Below are 24114 nucleotides of genomic sequence, written 5' to 3'. Positions count from 1 at the left end.
CTGCACCTCTGATGCTGCTTGGCCTGCTGTGTTCATCCAGCTCTACACCTTGTTATCTCAGTTTCCCCAGAACATTAGCTGAGTTTCTGGATTAATAGTCCAGCAGTAATACCACTAGGCCATCACCTCTTTTTCGTTTAAAGCCTTAATTGCTTGGAATAGTTGGATCTTAGGTAAGATTTGTGCTATGAAAATGTAATATTAATTGACTGTACATGGTTCTCTAAATGAGTGAATGATAATTCAACTCAATTTTGAAAAATTACTGAACAGAAAGAAAATACTTATGCAAAGTTAATTTATATTGACTTTATTGCTTTTGTAGCTCCAAGTGTTCCACCTCCTCCTCCTCCTCATCCTCCATTTTCTGTCAAGAGTCCTCCTCCTGGAAGTGCAGCCTTTATCTCGGACAGCCCTTCAACTAAGAAACGACCACCTCTACCGCCACTGACAACCAAGCATAAACGGACATTATCTGAACCCACACCCAGAGTACCTCATAGTCCACTAAATCGCAAGCAATCCTCATTTGGTATGTTTTAACAAGTAGCAGAATATTCTTAGTTTTGCCTATACCGGTAATTTAAAGAATCATTTGAGAAGGAATAAATAATTAAAAATACTTTTGAAAACTTAGAGAAGTATAAGAAGCACAGGAGTGGAGTGGACAGACGCTAGGAAGCAAAGAGAGGATACGACAAAATAGTGGCCAATAAAATTAAGGAAAATCAAAAAATGTTTTATCAGGACATTAAGAGCAAGAAGATGACAATGGAAAGATTAGATCAATCAGAAGTGTACTTGGTAATGTGTGCTTGAATGCAGAACATGTGAGCGTGGTTCTGAATGAGTATTTTGACTCTGTGTTCACAAAGGACAGCGATGATGCAGACATTGTGGTTAAACAGGATGTGAAAAAGTAAGTAAAATGAAAATAATGAGAAGGGAAATATTGGAAAAACTGACCTTGTTGAAGGCAAATAAATCATAGGGCCCAATGAATTGTATCCTGGTCTGTTAAGGGTAGCCAGGGAAGACATAACAGATATTCTGAGGAGCATTTTCCAATCTCACGAGATAAATATGAGGTACCAGAGAATTAGAGGTCTGTGAGCATATTCAAAAAGGGTTAGGCCAAATACTTATAGGACTGACCTCAGTGGTGCACAAATTGCAAGAATCAATGCCAAGAGATAGATTTAAATGTTACTTGGAGAGGCACCAATTAATTAAGAATAGTCAGCATGATTTAAGTTAATTGAATTATTAGAGGAAGTAACAAGGAGGATTGATGAGGATAATGTAATGGATGTTGTCTACACAAATTTTAATAAGACATTTGACAATAACAGATTGTCATAAAAAGTAAAACAAATATAGAAAGTGCTGGAGAAACCCATCAGGTAGGTATGGCAGCATCTGTGGAAAGAGAAACGGGAAAAAAAATTAAAGCCCGTGGGATGCAGGTTAATGTGGTAAGTTGGATCCAAAATTGGCGCAGTGACAGGAAACAAAAGTAATGTTCACCGGATGTTTTTGCAAGTGTAAAGTGGTTTCCAGTGATGTTTGACAGAGCTCAGGATTGGATCCCTTGCTGTCTGTGGCTTGTAGTAATGGTTCAGACTTAAATGTGGGAGGTGTGATTTGAGAGTTTATAGATGATACAAAGATTGGCCAGGTAGATGATAACAGAGAGGATGGCTGTCAACTGCAGGTAGATACCAACAATTTAGTTCAGTGGGAGGGAAAGTGGCAAATAAAATTCAGTCTGGAGAAGTGCAAAGTTATGCATTTGGGAGGGCATTTGAAGCAAGGGAATACAGAATAAACAAGGGGTATTGAGAATTAGGGTAAGGACCTTGGATGTTCACCGGTCCCTGAAAGTAAAGAAGAAGGGTCCCGACCCGAAATGTCAACTTTCCTGCTCCTCTGATTCTGCCTGGCCTGCTGTGTTCCTCCAGCTCCACACTGGGTTGTCTCTGACTCCAGCATCTGCAGTTCTTGCTATCTCCAAGAAGACATGTAGAATGCTTCCGTTCATTGGGAGAGGTATTGATTGTAAGAATAGGAATGTAAGTCTTGAACTGTATGACATACAGTTGAGGAACTTCTGCAGTGCATCTTGTAGATAACTCACGCTGCTGCTGCTGAGTGTCAATCTTAGAGGGAGTGGATATCTGTGGACGTGATGCTAATCAAGCGGGCTGCTTTGTACTGGCTGGTGTTAAGCTTCTTGAGTGTTGTTGGAGCTGCACCCATCCATTCAAATGCACAATATTCCATCACTCCTGACTTGTGCCTTGTAGATAGTGGATAGGCTTGGTGGACTGAAGTGAGATTAGAATGGGTGGCTAGTTTATTTAGCCAGTACAGACGTGATGTCTAATTGACCTCTTTCTGTGCTATACCTTTTCTATGATTTAACACCTACCTGCTAAACTTCAGAAGTACTGTTTCATGTTTTCTATCTGGATCAACTTCAATTTTAGTCACACTTGTTGCTTCTGGTGATTCTCCATGTGAAGTCAGTTGAGATTGATCATTTTGATTACAATTTTTATGCCAGTATTGCTGAAAGCAGGCATATTTTATTGAGGCTTTTTGGCTTACACTCATCAGGACATTTTGCAACAATGCCAATTCACAGGACACTGACATTTATACTTCATGACAAGAATTTGTTGATTGTTTGGCAAGCTGACACAGGTACAGGAATTGCCACAGAGAATGCATAATGTTGATTGACAGTTATCTTCCAGGCATTGTTTAAATTTTAAACCATAGAGGTTGACTCTAATTGTCAAGTAAGTATCCTGAGAAATGAACCAACAAGTGGCTGTCGTCTATTTTATTGCTTTGAAACAAGTGAAATGCATGTAAATGTTCTTGTTGTTTGCAAAACCAAGGCCCCATGTATTAATATTCTAATTTCCATATTATCCATTTATAACTTTCATATTAATAGATGTAAATATCTATGAAAAATCTGACTTCAATGGAATGGCACCTAACCTCCTACCTATTGGACTTTCTTATATTTAGATAATGCATTTGCTAAATTTTTATCTGTAGGTGCATGCAAAATTTCCTTACTTGTTTCAACGTGTTCCATCCTGACTCAAGTTCATTTTTGAAATGAAACAGTCAAATGAGCTCCCTTTCCTCCATGTCTTAGTTGAGAAATCAGCCATGGAGGTCTCTACTACTACCTACCACAAGCTACTACCTACCTATTCTTTGGTCAGAATAGGATTCCTCCAGTTCCATGCACTATAAATTGGCCTTATCAGCAACCTTGTAAATAACATTCCCTCTAAGCTACTTGACCGTGTACACATGTAGCTGCTGCAAGGTTCCGCACGTGCCACATGACCGATGTATTGAATTCCAGTTTCAGAAGTTGATGCCTCAGTGTTCAGAGGTTCGCATGTTAAAAAGAAAATTAGAGGCTGTAGCTCATGCGTAATGCCCACTCCATTCAAACTTAATGCTAAAATAGGGTCCAACAGAGCCAATCTGTTGGTTAATGGCTACCTAATCAGATTGTTTCTTGCTGTACATCACACAAACTCATGAAATATCCTAAAGTAGTCACACTTGTTCCTGAAAGGTGGTCAGTCCAATTCAGATCACCCTGGAAGTGTAGGTTATCTCAAATGTTTAAGCAATAGGATAAGCAAGCTGCTTCTCACAGCTACAATGCAGCAGCAACAAGAGTGGTATTCATCACTAACTGGATGCTGCCATCAAGCTAAAAAGACATTCTGCCTGTCACACAAATGAGGAATGTGATATATGAATTTTATGAGTTTGATGCCAGGAATGTAGGCAATGCGGCCCAAAGACTTGCAGATCATTTCCATAGCACGTCCCTGCCACTGTTCACAACGAGCAAGTCAGTAACTGTAGGCAACCAGCCCATGCTTGCAAAACTGTCAACGTTACACATGATTCTGCATTTGACAAAAAGAATGCACATGTACCACACGTGCTCCAACTTAACAAAATAAATGCCAGCCATTCATTGGTTTATTTCTCACGACATTGCCCTGATCAATGAGAGTCAACCTGCCTTGATTAAAATTTAAGCAAAACCTGGCAGTTATCTGTCAATCCACATTAATGGGTGTACTCTCCACGACAAAGCCTCTATCAAACTGAGTCTACTTGTTAATGAATCAGTATTCTCCTCTTACGTAGTATAAATGTTGGTTTCCCCCTTGAATTGGTATTCCTGCAAAATATCTTGAGTACAAGAAGAAACGTTTTGACAAAATGTCTTATTTCAGCAGTGCTCAAGCTCTGTACTAATAATTAACAGTTTGTAGTCAGGTAAAATAGTGCAAAAGGTGTGCATGTGTCAACTTCAAGGATATGTAAAATTGAAATGCTTCGTTACCATTGCTACCCATATTAAAGGCCGGATTTTACCACAAGTCCCATCCCAGGTGAGCCTGTTTTAAGCAGGTTGAGCACATAAAATATATTGGGTGGCTAGCCTATCATCTTCCTGCCTATGACTTTCCCATAATTCAGGCGATATTTGAGGCATCCACTTGGCCGCCTGTTGTTAGGCCTGCTCAAGCCCTAAATAGCCAATTATTGCCTACTAAAGGCCCTCAATCCACCTCTACTGCCATAATACACTTGACAGTGAAAAGTGGGTGAAAGTGGAAAGGACAGTTTTTTAACACATTTAGTTAAATGTAGGAAGAAGGGGACTAGGATACATTCATCAATGGGTACCCTGTGTGCATCAGGGATACGCCCCAAAATGTCATCTTCCTCAACCCTGCCATTTTGGCTATCCACTTTGTTTTCTTTCATTCTTTCATTCTTTCATTCATTCATTCATTCATTCATTCATTCATTCATGAGATGTGGGCATCACTGGCAGTACCAGCATTTATTACTCATCCTTAATTGCCCAGAGGACAGTTAACAGTCAACCACATTGCTGTGGTTTATCTGGAGCTGCATGTAGGCCAGACTGGTTTAGGATGGCAGATTTCTTTTCCTGTAAGAATTACTGAACCTGATGGGTTTTTGTGACAATCAAGAATGGTGTCATGGTTGCCACTCGACTAGCTTGTACATTCCAGGATTTTTATTATTCAATTCAAATTTCATCTTCTGTCAATGATGGGATTAAATCTCAGACCCCAGAACATTTGCACGTTGCCACTGCCTTCCTGGCCTTCAAAGTGCACTGTCCCAACCACTTCAACCTGCACACCCCATTCCTAGTTTGCCCGATCCTTTACTGCCAAAAAAAATCCCAGATTTACCTGGGTCCAATGCCTATATTTGATCTTTGAGACTTTTGCAATCCAAGGCTCATCCTCCACTGTATTCTGGCGTTGCTGTGATTGCTAGAGCTGCTGGAAATAATCAGGGCAGCAGCTTTGGAGGGCAGGAATTCCTCTCACTGAGGGGCTGGAGTCCCAAACTTTACGCAAGGCTGCCTTAACAGAACAAGCCTTATTAAAGTCAATAAGATTACAGCCAAACTGTCTCCCGGGAACTAAACAAAACTCTCCTCTCCCAGCAAAGTCCAACTGAAAAGCATAAAGGCCAAGTATCTTCATATTTACGGGCAGGCTATAGCATTCTGATGCCTTTTAAGATATAATCTGCTATTGAGACATTTTAAAGCACCAGTGGCTTGCTTTACAACAGTGAATGACACAATTCTCTCTGTTTCTTAGCTGCAAATGGGTGCTCAGTCCTCCATGAAGGACTGGGAGGAAGTATCACTCCAATACCATTGTCAAAAATCTTTTGATGTGTTGACCAGCTTAAAGTAAGATTTATTTTTGAGAAACCACTCTTTCAGATGCTCCCTTGGCTGTTAATTGAGATAAATGACCCCAGTGAAGGCAGCCATTGTTAAATAATATAACCTCAGTAAAAGCAACCTAGATTATTATATAATGGCTATTAAAATGTGCATTATATACAAGCGGGAAAATTGTGCTCATCAGAACACACCCACTCTAAGCAATGTAGTCTTTAATTGGAAAGAGTTAGAAATATAAATGTTTTAATTAATTTGTTGAAGCTTATGTTACCAATGTGACAATTTAAACTGTAGACCTGTTTATAGATTGATGTCCCTTGTTATTTTCTAATTTTTAGAATCTACTCCACCATCTAGTCCGCCTCCTCCAGTGGTGGATAGATCTTCGCCAAGGCCAAGGTTAGATACTCCCGAGGTTTTTCTTGTTTTACTGTTTTGTTAAAATATCACATTGTTTGGATTTAATGTGTGAAATGTTAACACTCCTGCTGAACTTAGATTGAATTTTGTTATTCACAATTACCTTAATTTTGATGTGTAATTATAAAGTAACTGCCAACATTCATCCTGATCACTATGTGAAGAATAACAGGGAAATCCAGAGACTTGCTTCTCGATCAGGCGCACTGCAGAGTTCCCAAAGACTGATGTCTCACTTGCGATCATGAATTGACAAAAATGTTCGCTCTAATTCTGCTATCATATTGTAAAAATTGTGGAAAAGCTTACTTTTTTGAAAGGCTATGCTTGGTTTTGAACAATGTGCTGATTTCATAATTACTACTAAACACCCTTATTGGCCCTGAAAAGCTTGTCCTGTGTTTGTGAAATTCCAGATGTCTCCACATTGATTGCAAGTTGCATATATCTTTTAATGCACAATTATTTTGCCTTTTTAAAAAAAAGTATGTTTGTCTTAGCTTCTATCTTACTTACAGTTCTGTGTTTATTTTACATTCTGAAATTTTAAATTATAAGTGCAGTACTTTGAATTACTGGTTTCTATGTGTGAATATTTCAATTTGATGAAATTTTCAACTTGCTGACATTTTTCTCGGGATGTGAGTGTTGCTGGAAAGATCAGATTTATTGCCTGTTAGCAGGTAATGGTGAGCCACTTGCTCGGCCATTTCAGAGGGCAGTTAGGATCCAATCAAATTGGCCGAGTAACATCAGAGATAGTAAGAACTGCCGATGCTGGAGTCAGAGATAACCCCCCGTTTCCGAGGAAGGGTCCTGACCCGGAACGTCAGCTTTCCTGCTCCTCTGATGCTGCCTGGCCTGCTGTGTTCCTCCAGCTCCACACTGGCCTAGTAACATAGCCACTCTGCTACCATCTCTCATGTTGCCTGCCCCCGAGGCCAGATTCCTGTCAGATTTGCAGGCAACTTTCTTTTGTAGACCGTTCATTTTGAGCTGAGCACAAAATTTGGATAATGTCTATATTTCCTTGGGATTTACCTCCAAATTGGCATTTTTAATTTCTTGACAGTCCAAGGAGGGCTTTAGTTGTAAAGAACTGAAGGTTAGATAGTTTTCTTCATAAGTTCCTTGCACAAACTACATTTTACGGTGCAGGCAAATTTACAAAAGTAAGGGAAATCATTTTAATTTTCTATTAAATTCCACAACAGTAGTAAAAAGAATGAATAATGCTTTGCTCCATTAAATTTATTCCATTACATCATTTTTTTCCCAATTTGAATTTCAGCGTGCAGTCTCCAAAGGTATCACCTGGTCTTCATGCTCTTCCTGAATTACCAGAGACAGGTAAGGAAAGCACCACATCATTATTCCTGTAAAATTTAAAGTTTATTCTTGTACCAGGCCCAAACATTGAGCAAGATTGCCACTATTATATTCCGCAACTTGAAAATTTTCTGTATTTTACAGTACTCACATTTATTGAGTTTCACTTCTTCCTTTATACTTTCAAAGTAGTAGAATAGCTAATTAGGGTAGCAAATGTGGTTCTTTTGTTCAGGAAGGGCAGCAGGGATAGACCACATAATTACAGACCAGTTAGTCTGACATCAGTGTTAGGGAAATTATTGAAAAAATTTCTGAAATACAGGATTAATCATGACTTGGAAACGTAGGGATTGATCAGGGATAGTCAACATGGATTTGTTCGAGGGAGACCCTACCTGACCAACTAAATTGAGTTGTTTTTAAAAAGGTGACTAAATATATTGATGAAGGTAGTGTAGTTGGTGTGGTTTACATGGAGACAATAAGGACTGCAAATGCTGGAAGCCAGAACCTATAGGTGTGAGGCTGGAAAAGCACAGCAGGGCAGACAGCATCCGAGGTGCAGGTAATTCAACGTTTCGGCCTGCTGCTCGGATGCTGTCTGACCTGCTGTGATTTACATGGACTTCAGTAGGCCTTTGGCAAGGTCCTAAATGGAAGGCTAGTCCAAAAGGTAAAAACCCCTGGGATCCAAGGCAAGTCGGCAAACTGGATCCGAAATTGGATTACAAATAGGGGGATAAGGTGTATGATGGAGGGTTGTTTTTGTGATTGGAAGCCTGTGACCGGCGATGTACCGCAGGGATTGGTGCTGAGACCCTTGCTGTTTGATATGTACATTAACGACTTGGATGTGAATCTAGGTTTAATTGGTAAGTTTGCAGATGACACAATAACTAGGATGTTTTTGATAGTGAGGAGGATGGTCTCAAGCTACGATCTAATATTGATCAGCTGGTAAATTGGGACAACCAATGGCAGATGGAATTTAATCCTGATAGGTGTAGGGTGATGCATTTTGAGAGATCTAATAAGGGAAGGAAATACACAATGAATGGTAGATCACTCGGGTGTACTGAGGAACAAGGTAGACAGGGTGGTGAAGAGGTGTATAGGATGCTTGCCTTCATCAGCCGGGATGTAGAATATAGTAGCAAAGAAGCTTTGATTCAACTTTATAAAACATTGGTTAGGCCACAGATGGAATACCATGTGTAATTCCTGTTGGCACGCTATCGGAAGGATGTGATAGCACTGAGAGGGTGCAGAGGAGATTCACCAGGATGTTTCCTGGGATGAAAGGACTCAGTTATGAGGAGAGACTGGATTTCCTGGGAGCAGAGGAGGCTAAGGAGGAATCACATTGAGGTGTACAAAATTATGAGAGGTGTAGATAGTATAGATTGTGAGAATTTCGTCCTCATGAAAGACATGTCTAAGACCAGGCAGTTTAAGTTTAAGGTGAGGAGCAAGTGGTTTAGAGCAGTTATGAGAAAAAAAAATTTTCAACCAAAAGTTGGTAGAAATATGAAACATGTTGCCTGAGAGGGTGTTTAAGGCAGGTATCTCGCAACATTTAAGATGCAATCTGGATGAGTACTTAAAATAACGGGGCATAGTCAGCCATGGACCAAGCGCAGGTAAAAGGGATTAAGTGTAGAGATAACAAGGTGTAGAGCTGGATGAACACAGCAGGCCAAGCTGCATCAGAGGAGCAGGAAAGCTTCTTACTGAAAAAGGGTCTAGGCCCGAAACGTCAGCTTTCCTGCTCCTCTGATGCAGTTGGTCTGCTGTGTTCATCCAGCTCTACGCCTTGTTATATCAGATTCTCCAGCATCTGCAGTTCCTACTATCCCAGGGATTAAGTGTAGTTTGGTGTTTGTAGGTCAGTATAGATATGGTGGAGTGAAGGGCCTGTTTCTATGTTGTATAACTATTTTTGCTCATTTTGCTTGTAACAGAAAATTATCATTGATGAATGACCTAATTCAAGAACAGCTTCTTCCCCGCTTTTGTCAAACTTATGAATGGACCTCTCATACATTAGAGTTGACCTTTCTCTGCACCTTGTCTGTAGCTGTAACACTATATTCTGCATGCTGTTCTACTAACCTGATGTACTTAAGTAAGGTATGATCTGTCTGGTTAGCATACAATACAATATTTTTCACAGTGTCTTAGTACATGTGACAAAAAAATAAATCAAATCAAATAATTCTGCTCCTATATCTTATGGTCTTAAGCCCAGAGAACAGAATAAAAATGCATTTGAGAACAAAGAGGAATACATAAGTTTGAGAGGAGAGGTGGAAAAGAAAATAAGAGAACCATAGAGGAATGATGAAAATAGACTGGCAGCAAACATAAAAGTGTGTCCCAAAATTTTCTATCAGCATATAAATAGTAAGAGAGCGGCAAGCGGAGGAGTAGGGCCAATCAGAGACCCAGAAAGGGCATTTGTATATAGAGGCTGCAGGCATGGCTGAGGTGTTAAATGAATACTTTGCATCTGTCTTTACCAAAGTTGGAGATGCTACCCAGGCCAAAAGGTGGAACCAGAAAGATTTAAAATTGATAAGAAAGAAGTGTTGGATAGGCTGTTGGTACCTAAAGTTGACAAGGCACTGGAACTGGATGAGATGCGTCCAAGGATTTTGAAGGAAGTGAGAGTTGAGATTGCAGGGACGCTGATTATAATCTTCCAGGCTTCCCTAGACTTGGGGAACATACCAGAAGACTGAAAAATCGCAAACATTACAGCCTTTTTTGAGAAAGGTTGTAAGAATAAGCCCAACAAGTACAGAGCAGTCAGTTTAACTTAAGTTGTGGGAAAGCTTCCAGAAACAATTATTTGGGGTAGAATTATTAGTCACATGGAAAAAAGTGGGTTGATTAGTAAGAGCCAGCATAGATTTCTAAAAAGGAAATTAAGTTTAACTAACTTGCTGGAATTTTTTGAAGAGGTAAAAGAAAGGCTAGATGAAGCTAATGCTGTGTACATGGTCTTGCAGATGGCATTTGATCCAGTGCCACACAACAGACTTCTGAGGAAAATTATTGGCCATGGACAAAAATTGACAGTAGCAACGTGAATACAAAATAGGCTGAGTAATAGGAAACATTTAGTAATGAACAAAGGATCATTTTTTCAGGCTGGAGTAAGGTTTGTGATGGAGTTTCCCAGGATCAGCGTTGGGTGGGTGTCTTGCTTTTCCTGATATATTTTTATGATTTAGATCTTGATGTACAGGGACAAGTTCACAGCTTGCACATGACATGAAACTTTGAAAGAATTATAAACTGTGAGGAAGACAACGTAGAACTTGTAAAGAATATATCAGGTTGGTGGAGTGGGCAGATAGCTGGCAGATGAGGTTCATGCAATAAGTGTGAGGTGATGCATTTTGGTAGGAAGAACTTTGAAAGACAATACAAAATAGGGGTTACAATTCTAATGGGGCTGCAGGAACAAAGGCACCTGGGTGAGTATGTGTACTAGTTACTGAAGGCAGCAGAACAGGTTGGGAAAAATTAATAAAGCATTCAGTATTCTTGGCTCTATTAATAGGGGTATAGGGTACATGAGCAGGGAAGTGATCTTGAACTTGTATAAGACACTTGCTAGACCTCAACTGGAGTGTTGAATACATTTCTGAGCACCACTTATCGGAAGGATGTGAAAACATTGGAGAGGATGCAGAACAGGATTCCAGGGATGAGAAATTTCAGTTAATGATGATAGATTGAAGAAATTGGGACTGTTCTCCTTGGAAAATAGAAGGCTAAGACAAGATCTCATAGAAGTTTTCAAAATCATGAGGGGACTGGATAGAGTAGATAGGAAGAAACTATATCCACTCATAAAAGGATCAAGAACCATGAGCACAGATTTAAAGAGACTTGTAAAAGAAGAAAATGTGAATTAAGAAAAACATTTTCAAATTGTCAGTGGTTAGGGTTTGGACTGCACTGCCTGGAAATGTGTGGAGGCATATTGAGGCATTCAGTGAGTATTAGATGATTATTTGGATAGAAATAATGTTCAAAATTTCAGAGATTGGCATGAGATAATGACGCTCATTTGAAGAGCCAGTGCAAATATGACGGGCTGAATGACTTTCTTCTGCACCTTGACATTTCTGTGATTCCGCGAACTTTTTATCCCTTCTAAGAATGCTCAGCAGCTCTCAGACAACACTGCTGATTTGAACTTTCCACTCTGTTCTGTTATTGGGGCATTGGCATTCAAACTGTCCTTGCTATGCTGCCAAAATGCATACTTTCCAAAGGGATTGTCCAAAAATATGGACAATCCTCAGCTGTCGAAAGGGTTAATGCTAAAGACTGCATTAAATTCCACCCAATCTGATGATGCCATGAGGACTTGGATGAGGAAAGGCAGAACATCTGAAAATCTTACAGGGAACAGACTGTTATGCTAGGTCTTGCTATAGTCTTAGTAAAAACATCTTATTAATTTATCTTATATCTGAGTGCAGTTGTGCAATAAACTGCATCCTGTTTAAAACAAGAGCCTTTTTTCATTAGACTACCTAGTGGGTTTCCTCTACCACTTTAGACCAACAAGTCCTGTAGACCAAGTCAGATATGAGGACGGTGACAACAATCTACACAGCCACATGTTGGGAGTTAGTGCTCATATGAAAATCAGCAACTTCCCCTTCAACCAGTGGGACTACCAATCGTTTAATGCTGAAGCGCTTCTCTGTGGCCATTCAGCAAGTCTAATAGCTGTTCTTTAATTGATTGAAGCATCGAGCGTTGTGGTAGGCATGTCCAACTTATTCCATGGGGGTTATGATGTGAAACTAGCTCCCATGATTAAAAATTTATCTCAATCTAACCCAGTACAGAGCAACTGAACCTAGTTTGTAAGGCTAAGAATGACATTGGGTGGTCCGATTAAACTTTGGACTTTTCAACAGCCTAAAGAAAGAATTATGAATACAGATGTTTTTTCGAATGTGGTCAGGTTACAAAGCACTTTGTATTTGGTTCCTTGATATGTTCTTGTCATCACCTTTTGGACTGCAAATACAGACTTCAGTCAAAAATCTGTTGCTTCTGTTAAAAAGTTGAAAGTATTGTGCAACTGATTTCCTTATTAGATTGTGAACTGTTTGAATGTATTATTTTCTAGTAGATCAGAAGAAACCTGAACAAATCTACGCCATACCCAGAAAATCCCAAAATGTTGCAGAGGTCAGCCAGAAATCACCATGGCCCACTACTTCACCTGTGAGGTCTTCCTTTGCTGAACCAAACAATGATGTCTATGCTGTGCCTGGAAATCCAATACCACTTCCCCGGAAAATGAATATGGTAAGAAATGAACACATTTTTACAGTTGGGAATGCATGTTTAGTAATGTGGAAGAGTACTAGCTTGTTAATGTAAAGAAGCTTTGTAGTTTAATAAAGCATATTACTGAAATGATTATCAAAAAGGATGAAATGTATAAAATAGTTTAATAGGAATTGGTGAAAATATTAAGTCTTCTGTTGAGCATGCATTAAAATGATCAGACCATTGCTAGAACAGGCCATTATAGTCCTCGTCAACAGTCAGCAGTAATTTACTGACATAGTTTCAATACGTTTCTCAAAACCACAACTTCTGGCTCATTACTCTATGACCTAGAGGGTTATTTTGGTAGCACAATCAAATCAGGCGCTAAGTGGATGTTGTGCTAATAAGACTTGTCTATTTGAAAGTCTGTATTTAACATGCAATTTTAGGCCTAAATACTAATTTACCATACTTTCAACTTGCCTGAAGTTGCTAAAACAGGCACGTGTAGAGTTAGCACTGAAGCAATGATTGGAAGCGATTCTTGTGGAGTAATGTATGTGGGTTCCATGCAGCCACTTGCACTGAGTATGTGGAGTACACAGACTGATACACACTCACAGGTTTTAGGATAGCTAAGGAATGTGGGAGAGGGAAACAGGCCCATTGTAATAGGACACTAGATCCTGGTAGAGGAGGACCAGAGAAAGAGACTTACTCTAAGTGGAAGGAGTCCTCTTTTTTCTATCTCTCTCACATCCTGCAAGTAATGCTGCTCATCATATCCTTCTCCATCTCTTCCAATATCCTGCAGATCTCTAGCAAGATGCCTATGTCCAGGCACTCCCTTTCTCCTAATGACTCATAAAAGATTTTTAAAACTACTGGAAATACCTAACAGGTCAGGCAGATCTGTGGTGAGAAACTGAGTTAACATTTCAGGTTGAGATGATCGCTCCTCAGAATAAGGTGGAGAAGCACAGCTCTCACTCTTCTCGGGTGAAGTCCTCAGAATTTCCAGAATAAACACTGTTCAATGGTTGATAATTTTGAAAAAGGCCAGTGAGTGAATGGGTCTTTAAGTAGCTCATGAATTACTCAGTAACAACTCATTCAGTCTTATGTAGGCAGTCAATGTTGGGACAGCTTTTGACCCTGTCCACCAAAAAGGCATGTAACTTTTTAATGTGTTCTAGCAGCCAATTTAACTGGCAATCAGTGGCATGAAAATCTTCTCAGTGGCTTAGATAATGTCTTATGCTAAAGATAGGCTAAACTAGTATTTAGCTCAAGGTTCCTGATTTTGGCTGTCTTGCAGGCTGTTCAGTCCCTAATGGACCCAGAGAAAATTTCCCAGTAAATGTATTATCAACAGCACACCTGCTGTTCATAAAGAATGACATTTCTATGGTATCTGTTGTCCCTTATGCAAAGCTCAGTAGAAGTTGTCACCTACAAAGATTTCCAAACTCCTTTTATCCTCTGCCTGCTTTTCTTGTCCTGGGCAGTCTGTAGTGCCCATCGGACTTGGTCTCCTTGATGGGAAGATCAAAGCCATTCGCCATCCTGTTACCCAATGTTGACCCATAGTAAATGAGGTTTTGCTAAATCTCCCGAAGGAACCTCCAAGAATTGTACCTGACCAGAATAAGGGAGGGAAAGAACAACCAGGGAAGTAGAATTGAAGTTTGAGCCTGACTGCTGTTGTAAAACAATCATCATTGGGTGTGTTTACCGGGCTAGGAACACAGGGTGTGATCTGGTCAGGAAAGGGGAGACCAGTTAACGAGGTACAGAGCAGCTTGAACTCCATGTTCCTTTTATTTGTTGATTTTAATGGAACAAGATTCAGGCAGACTTTGTAGAAGGCTCTCTGCTTGACTAGAAAAGTTTAAACTATTCCCAAAACCTTTATCTAGAGTTGTGATTCTGGGCAGAGTTTTCAGATCCTGATGTGGAAAGGATCTGAGTCCAAAAATATCAGCACCAGTCAGTGTACAGACACCATTTTCCAGAAACATTCCTAATGCTGGCTGTTAAGTGCAACGGGCTCAGGGTCTGGAAAGTCTCATCAAGAACCTGTCAATGATAGTTAAAGGAGATCAACAGTGATTTTCCAATCAATATCCAGTTTCCTAGCACAACAAGAGGTAGTTCATTTCCTGGAGATAGGCACCCAATGGCAAACTAGTGTATGTGCTGCCTGAGCGTGGTTGAAGCCAAAAACCATCATTTAGATGGAGTGCTGCTCCAACACCAAATCCCACCTCCTGAGCCTGGAGGCCTCTGATTGTCCCTCTCTCTTCAAGAGCCCACGACAGGAAAACTGATCATATGTCAATTAAGGGAATGACCCAGTCAAAATTCCAGTGAGTAGCCCACAATGGCAGATTCTGGATTCAAAAGCAAAGTGAAAATCTAGCCCTCTGATTTGAATTTGAGTCTTGAAACCTGAATATTGGCGGTGTAGCTAATTTTCCAGAATAAGTAATGTTCGGTCAACTCCAATGATGGAGTTTATCCTAATTTCCCGCAGTCTCCACTTAAAAGAATTTTTTGTCAAAATTCTCTCTAAGAAAACTAAAAGGCAAGTATCAATATTTTCTCATAATGGTTTTCTTTAAAGAGGTGCTGTGTGTGGGGATAATGTGTGCGCTTAAACAGAGACAGTTTGATACATACCTGGGAAAGGCATGGAAAACTGTCAGCACCTACAGAAATATAAATATCAGTAAGAGATAAGGGGGAAAAGAATAGCATTTTAAACAACCATTCTGACAGACAGAGCCCAGATTTAGATTGTTTACAGATGAAAACAGTGAAAAATGCAAACTTTTACATTTTAAGCTAACAGGCCAAAATAACACAACTGTTAACACAAAAAAAATGCAGGTCCTAAAGAAAATTTCTCTCCAGCCAAGATCTATTCTGAACAGCTGAGATGGTCATATCAAGTCTTGACAGCTGTTTGCAGTGGCAGAGCCTGGGATGTCATCAACTCCAGTTAAATTTCCAGAACCGCAATTAACATGATAAAAGGATCACATCCTCAAATTCCTGTGAGAAAGCCAAATGTGGCTGTAAGAGATTCAGAATTTTGGCACATTGTCAGGATAAACTATTTGATTCACAGATTCATACCTCATGCAATGTATCCCAAATTAGAAAACTACCTCCAGGGTCAAAGCTGTGAGTGGTTTGAAATACTTTATGCAAAAGAGAAAAGTTATTGGCCGTCATGCATTTTAATTGTCTTTGTATAACATTCACAGCATAAAATTGTTCATGTTAACTATGTTAGGATCAGGCAGCAAATATGAAATCTAAATTAATCTTTTTCAAGGTAGTTGTTTGCTTCAGGATTTGCCTTTCAAGCTGTTGATTCCAGTAGCATCTCATGGACATAGCTGCAGAATGCCAATGGTGTGAGGGGTCAGAGTCACTGTCATCTTTGATTCTGTCATTGTCACATTGTTCATACAATGGCAATTCACACTGGCTAAGTAAATGGAAAGATTTATTTATTTTCATTGTCTAGCCCAGAGAAATTAAGTCCAGTTGCACACCCCTCACATAAAAGCAAACTACTGAGGATACTGGAAATCTGAAATGAAAACAAGGAAGAAGTCTGACAGCATCTATAGAGACAGAAACAGATTTAAAGTTTCAAATCTAATATGATTCTTCTTCAGACCTGAAAGAGGCTGGAAAATTGTGTTTTTTGTGCCATTACCAGAGGGGGAGAGGAGAAGCAAATGGAACAGATTGTTCGGGTACCTGGAGCAAAAGACAAAAGCAGCATTAATGGTGGTAAAGGAGAAATAGAAATGTAAAATGAGTGTGAAAAGAAGAAAATAGCTCCACTCTGCTAAGAGAAAAATCAATAAGGCACAGACAAGACACAGCTGGGGTGGGAAGAGGAGCAGTAGGAAAAATGGAGTACAGAGGTCATGCTCCGAATATTGAACTCTAGAGGCTGTAAAGTGCGTAAATCAATATGAAGTGCTGTTTCGTGAGCTTGCATTAACCTTTATTGAACATTGGTCGAGGATGGAAATTATAGTATGGGAACAAATTTATTAACATGGAAAGCACCTGGGAGATCAGAATTATTCCTCAGACAAAGCAGTTACCTAGTCTGTGTTTGGTCTTGCCAATGTAAAGGAGTCTGCATTGCCAGCTATGAATGCAATAGACTAGATTAAAAGAAGTAAAAACAAAGCACTGCTTCACCCAGAAGAGTGACTGGGGCCTTGGAACAGTGAGGAGGGAAAAGGTAAATGAGCAAGAGTTACATCTACTTGATTGAATGGGAAGGTACTATGATGGGTGTTGGGCTAGGGAGGATGAGGAAGTGTTAGGAGTGATTGGCCATACTAAATTACCCCGTAGTGTCTAGGGATATGTGGGATAGATGGATTAGCCACAGTAAATGTGGGATTGTGTGGATAGGGTGGGGGAGCTGGGTGTGGATGTGATACTGTTCAGAGGGTCAGTGTGGACTTGATAGGCCAAATGGCCTCTTTCCACACTGTTGGGGTCTGTAATTCAATGATTAAGGAGTGATCCTGTGGAATGCTGGTCGTGGAGGGGAGGGGAAAATGTGTTTGGTGGTGGTACCCTGCTGGAGGTGGCCAAAATGGCAGAGGATGATGCTTGGAATTTGGAGACTGCTGCGGTGGAAAGTGAGGACAAGGGTAACCCTATTATTATTCTGAGATGGATGGAAAGGGGTAAGGGCAGAAGTGTGGGAGATGTATCAGACACTGTTGAGATCTCTGTCAACCAGAGTGGAGGGAATGCTCAGTTAAAGAAGAAAGAAGATATTATCAAAGGCGCCCCTGTGGAAGGTGGCATCATCAGAACATGACAGATGAAGAAACTGGGAGAACAGATAGGAATCCTTGCAGGAAGGAGATGTGAGGAGGTGTAGTCGAGCTAACTGTAGGGTATGGTGGGTTTGTAGTATGAATTGGTAGACAGCGTATCCCTAGCAATGGAAACAGTAAAGTCAAGGAAGGGAAGGGAAGAGTTCAGAGATGGACCAGGTGAAGGTGAGAGAAGGATGGAAATTGGGAGCAAAACTAATGAATTTTTTTCAATTCCAAAAGAGAGAATAACACAGCACTGATGACATTATCAAAGTAACTGAGGAAGGGTTATGGGTGGGAGCCTGACTAGAACTGGAACAAAGAATGTTCCACATAGCCTATAAAGAGACAGGCGTAGCTGGAACCTATGCGGGTGCCCATCGCCACACCTTTGATTTGAGAAAGTGAGATATGTTCAAGGAAAAATTGTTCAAAGTTAACCAAGATCAGTAAAATCTGTTTCACAGGAGGCCAGCTTGAATTTTCAGATTTACTGTACTGAAATGAAAATGTACATTTGGTCTGTGGAAATAGAATAGTTATTTTCTATGTAGTACTAAGAGTGAGAAGCTGTGCCATAGTTAAGATGTTCTATAAATGTCTTAGGCCAAGACAATGTTTCTTTTAATTTGAGATTTAGGAAATTTAGGAGATTTAGTTAGAAAATCTTGTAGAACAAACATGAAGATTACTATGTCCAGAAATATATTTCCCCAACCCTGCCCTGACATGGTATTTTAATAGTGGAGGGGACGGGTGTCAGGAAACCTGTCCCTCCTTATGCCAGATGAGGTTGTTAAGTGGTTACTTTACTAGTCGTCTTCTCACCACAACTGGTTTTTTGCCATTGGCAGATGGACATCTCACCAGCTGGGAAAACTGCCCAATAAAGCTGGTGGCTCCCTGCAGGCCTGGGGATTCCCACTGAAAGTATCCTCCCCATTCTCACGATCAGCTCTTCTATGTTTTACAGAATCAACCACTCCCTTTAATGGTTGTGTAGAATGGTTGTCACCAATCCTCCTTTCTACAATGTGTATATAGGCCTGTTTGTTTAATAGTGGCAGAGCATGAACTACTCATGAGTCTCAACAAGAACAGACACTTGTATTAGTGTATTATATAATATTGTGTTATTAGATGTAGTTTATTCTATGATCGCAATAGGTACATTACCCTGGCTATTGGACATGGTTGACACAACTTACCCCATCAGGATTTCAAGGTGGACTCCTAATTCTCCCCAAGACTAAATGAGACCATTAGATTGGGTGGAGCCTTATGCCTTAACTCTTTCAGAACTACTATCTTGTGCAACAAATGCAGCAGCTTCACTATTCAATAAGCTCATAGATAATCAGGTTTTAACCTCAACACTAGATTCCTGCCTACCCTTGATTACTTTTCATCCTTTGTCAAAAATCTATCCACTTCTGCCCTAAAAATATTCAAGAATTCTGTTTCCTCTGCCTTTTCAGGAAATCAGTTCCAAAAGCTCTCAACCTTCTGGGAGAAAAGACTTCTCCTTACCTCTGTCTGAAATGAGTGACCCCTTATTTTTAAAGATTGACATGTGGTTCTAGATTCACTTATCAGAGGTAGCATTCTCTCTACATCCACCTGACAAGTCCCTTCAAGATCTTACATATTTCAATCAAGTCACCTCTTACTCTTCTAACCTTCAGTGAATACAAGCCCAGCCTGTTCAGCCTTTTCTTATAGGACAGCCCTCCCATTCCATGTATTAGTCTAGTAAACCTTACCTGAATGGCCTCCAGTGTATTACATTCTTCCTTAAATAGGGAGAACAATATCAAACACAGTGCTCTAGATGTCGGCTCATCAGTGCTCTGTATAACTGAAAATAATCCCTCTACTTCTGTATTCAATTGCCTTGCAATAAATTGAAACATTATATTTATTTTCCTAATTACCTGTTTGCCCTCACTTTCTGGCCCAAATGAACATTACAGTTATGAGAAGAGAAAGGGATTAAGCAACACAAGGGTCCGTAGGAACAAATGGCAAGCTCAGTTCGCCAGGTACCTGCTGATTTTGATGTTTTGTTTTCTTTACATCTAGCTTGTTTCTCATTTGATAAGCTAATCTGAATATTACTGAGGCATGTTGGGCCATTAATCAAGCAATAATTCCCCTTAACTGGCAGCTCAGTGCTGCCTTTTGAGAAACTCACCAGATTGCTCAGCAAATGCTTACAAGTTGGAAAGAGAAGCACCTGACATCAAGATAGGCATCACCAGACATCTCACCCCTCAATTCTGCCACAAATTTCACCAAAGTTTACATCACTTAGTCATATATAAGACTGCACCCTATGTTTAGATTTTAATCCCTCCTGTCAGTTAAAAACTGTTGATATGGTGAGTAAGTGGGATTTTTTTAAAAATTAAAGTCAACACTTCCACTTTTATCAGCTGGACTTGTGTAAAACAGTCACTCCTGCTATTCTGAATTCAGGATCTGCCTGAAATGCTGCGCATTCCACCTGAAGAAGGAAGACAATTCTCTCAGAGGGTTGAGAGTCTTTGGAACTCCATGCCACAGAGAGCTGTGGGGGCAGAGTCCTTGCGTATAGTAAGGGCTGAGACAGATAGATTCTTGATCAGTCAGGGAAAACGGACGAAAGGAGTGTTGCATCAACTATGATGCCATTGAATGGTGGAACAGGCTTGAGGGCCAATTGGCCTACTCCTGATCGTATTTGTTATGGTCTTATCATTTTAATGCAGTTGGAAGAAAGATAATACAGCTAAAGAAAAGAACTGGTTAATTAAATTCTGGTCCTGCGTAACAATTTATTTTACAGGCAAAACCCAAAATTCGTAGAGGAAGAGCCATTTACAACTGCACAGCAGATCATGCTGATGAGCTTACATTCAAAGAGGGAGAGATGATAGTAGTTACCGGAGAGGAAGATCAGGAGTGGTGGGTATGTATCTATCTAACGGCACATGATTGTACTGCCATATGGAAGCATTCTTCAACCTTGGAGACAGGAAAGACTGCAGGTGGTGGAAGCTAGAGTCAATAAATATGGAGCTGGAAAGCACAGCTGGTCAGACAGCATCTGAGGTGCAGGAAGATCAACATTTCAGGACTGACAAAGGGCTTCGGCCCGAACCATCGACTTTCCTGCTCCTCGGATGCTGTCCAACTGGCTGTGTGCTCATTCTTTAACCTTGACCTGTTTGGTGCTGGTGTTTTTTCTTTGTTGCTCTTATCTTGGAAATGAATAATAACACCTTTCTCAACCTCTTCTTTGTTGTGCAATGCAGAAGTCAGAAATTTAGCTGAAATCCAGATTGAATAGTTTCTTAACATCAGCAATGGTTTAAATCATTTTTGTTTTCGATGCTATTGATGAGACATCTATTGTTTAAACACATTACTGAAGAAGTGCATGATCTCGGACCTGGCATTTGGGATATCCACAGGACTAGTTTGGTGACCCACGTTAAACATTATCGTATAAGTGCTAATGGGTATCAGAGGAGTCGATGATGCATGTGAATGGAAACCCAGTCTTTTGTTTGAACCGAATATCAATGGAACAATCCTGTATAGTCTCAAAATTTGTTTTCTCTTAATTCCCAGGCACAAGTATGACTTGGTAATATAGAACTAAATTTGCTCAAGGTCACTATAGGAGTAGAATTCTTTTGAAAAGTGGAGAGCTGAGCTGGAAAACAGGCTTCAACTTAGCAAAAGAAATGCATGTTCGATACTCCAGTGTACTTCATCTTGCTGTAATTTCTTGGAATCGTACTGCTGTGACTAATGAAGGAAACATGCAGGACATGAATTTAACTTTACTATCATAGATACGTCAGTATGGTTCAGTTCATAGTTACCCTAAATTACAGATTGTGGAGACTTCGATAGTAAAGTACATCACTAAGAAGATTGCAGTGCCAGAAGAATCATGCTTTGTTTTTTACTGAGGCTTTGCCAATTGAGATGAAAATGAGCATTCCCATGCTCATTCAAAAAACAACAGACAATTTTTTTAGTGTTTTGAACAAAGTTCCTCTCAACCAGTGCCACTAAACAAAGATTAAATGTTCATTCCTTTCACTGATGCTTATGAAATGTTTCAAGAGAAGAATTATTACCAAATAACATAGTTTGGGGAATTCTGATAATGTGATTGGGCAATATGGAAATAGTGTAAACATACCAATAAACATATCCATCTTTCTCAAGATATGGTAGACTGCCTCAAAGTATATGTCACTTCTGTATTCACATAATCACAGAATTATTACAGTGCAGAAGGAGCCATTTGGCCCATCATGCTTGCACCAGCTCTATTATCTCGTCTGGGTCTATTATCCAGTGCCAGTCTCCTGCCTTTTTTCCCATATCTCTGCACACATATACTGTTCAACTAACTGTCCAATGCCCTCTTGAATGCCGCAATTGAACTTGCCTCCATCACTTTTCCAGGCAGTGCTTTGCATCTCCCAACTACTCACCATGTGAAAAAGTTTTTTTTCTCACATCACCCTTGCTGCATTTGCACATCACTTTAAATCTGTGAAGATAGTAGGAACTGCCGATGCTGGAGTCTGAGATAACAAGGTGTGGAGCTGGACGAACATAGCACGCCAGGCAGCATCAGAGGAGCAGGAAAGTTGATGTTTCGGGTCTGGACCCTTCTTTAAAACTGTGCCCTTTTGTTTTTGTTTATTTCACAAGTGAAAACAGTTCACCCCATCTATTCAGCCCATTCAAAATTTTGAAAACCTGAGGCAGATCTCCTCTTAGCCTTCTGTCCAGGGAGAATAGTTCTGCTTCTTCAAGCTATCCTCATAGCTAAAGTTTCTCATAACTGGAACCATTTTAGTAAATTGCTTCTGCACTGTTCCCATCTTCTATGATGTGGCTTCCATATGAATGCAATACTCCAACTGAGGTCTAACGAGTGCCTAGTACAAGTTCAACATTACCTCCTTGTTTTCCCACTCTATGCCCCCGTTAATAAAGCCAAGAATACTGTATGCTTTATTTACTGCACTCTCTCCATCTGTTGTATAACATACAATGATCTGTGCATGTATACCCCAGGTCCCTCTGCTCCAGCAAACCCTTTAAAATTATGTTCCCTATTTTGTATTATTTTTCAGAGTTCTTCCTACAAAGTGCATCACCTCACATTTCTCTGCATTGAACCTCATCGGCTTTCTATCTGCCCACTCCGCCAACTTGTCTATGTCCTTTAGGAGTTCCACACTATCTTCCTCACAGCTTACAATTCTTTGAAGTTTAGCATCATCTGCAAATTTGGAAATTGTCCTCGGCACACCAAGATCCATGTCATTAATATAAATCAAGAAAAGCAAGGATCCCAACACTGACCTCCAGGGAAGCTATGAATTTTCCTCCAGCCCAAGAAATATCCACTGACCATTACTCTCTGTTTTCTATCGTTCTACCAATTTTGTATTCACATTGCCACTGTCCCTTTTATACATAACTTACAACTTTTCTGACAAGTCTGTTGTGAAGCACTGTATCAAATGCCTTCTGGAAATCTACGTATACTACTACATGTTTGTTACCCTGAACATCTTTTCTGTCAGCTCCTCAAAAAAACAATTGAACACTCATTGTGTCTGTAGAGGCTGATATGTGAGTAGCAGTCCCTTCTGCAGCTGGCACAGATGAATAGGGTTGGCCCAAGGCTGGCTGATTGATTTTTTTTTTTCATTTTATGTGCTCTCTTTTCCATCATCTGGACCTTTCTTTAGTCCTCCCCTTTTTCCATGCCTATCTTAACAGTTTGTCTCCAGTCAGCAACAATGACTTCTCATTCACCAACTCTGATCCTGAGTCAGTTGAGGTTTTGATTACAGATTTCCTTGTATTGCAGATGCAAGTGACTTGTTCCTCTTGCACCAGTAGAACATAGCATTCGGGATGTATCTATAATTCATTCGGCACACATGGTACAGTCTACCAAACACTGCTGTGCACAAGAGCAAATATTCTGAGGATCCCGACACACTGTTGTGTATTCTTCTTTGATATACTGTCTTGCCAGATGGCCAGTACTGTCTGAGTCAACAGAGGTGGAAACGGCTCAGCCACTTTTCTTGGCTTGCATATGTTTCTGAGAACACAAGTCTGGTGCAACAAACCTTTGCATTTTCGGTTAGTTTGCTGTTGGTTCACATTTGACTTGTCAACTTTGATATGATAGGTGAAAAAAAGAAATTAATCCTAGGACTCCAACGATCAGCCTATTTTCTACAGCAGCTAAAAGAGCCGATCTGTGTTAGCAAGTTCAAAAGCCTTAGAGAGATTTATGAAGGGAAAGTGGAGTGGTCTATGCTGTTCAAGGTATAAAAACCGAAAGAA

At 40.1% G+C, this 24114-nt stretch overlaps 1 protein-coding gene across 6 annotated transcripts in view; it reads left to right on the top strand.

Annotated features, from left to right (window-relative positions):
* Positions 1-24114, top strand: part of LOC109938466 (arf-GAP with SH3 domain, ANK repeat and PH domain-containing protein 1-like) — a 216114-nt gene that overhangs the window by 185435 nt on the left and 6565 nt on the right. For 5 of the 6 annotated variants that reach the window (XM_048608240.1, XM_048608242.1, XM_048608243.1 and 2 more), the window contains 5 exons: positions 326-532; positions 6139-6199; positions 7512-7570; positions 12714-12895; positions 20561-20683. In XM_048608240.1, coding sequence (XP_048464197.1) covers positions 326-532; positions 6139-6199; positions 7512-7570; positions 12714-12895; positions 20561-20683 — 632 coding nt within the window. The remainder of the gene's footprint in view (positions 1-325; positions 533-6138; positions 6200-7511; positions 7571-12713; positions 12896-20560; positions 20684-24114) is intronic. The other variant, XM_048608241.1, reaches the window with a different exon arrangement.

Source organism: Rhincodon typus, chromosome 19, assembly GCF_021869965.1.
Source record: "Rhincodon typus isolate 14 chromosome 19, sRhiTyp1.1, whole genome shotgun sequence".
Classification (NCBI taxonomy): Eukaryota; Metazoa; Chordata; class Chondrichthyes; order Orectolobiformes; family Rhincodontidae; genus Rhincodon; species Rhincodon typus.
This window is presented reverse-complemented; position numbering and strand designations above follow the sequence as displayed.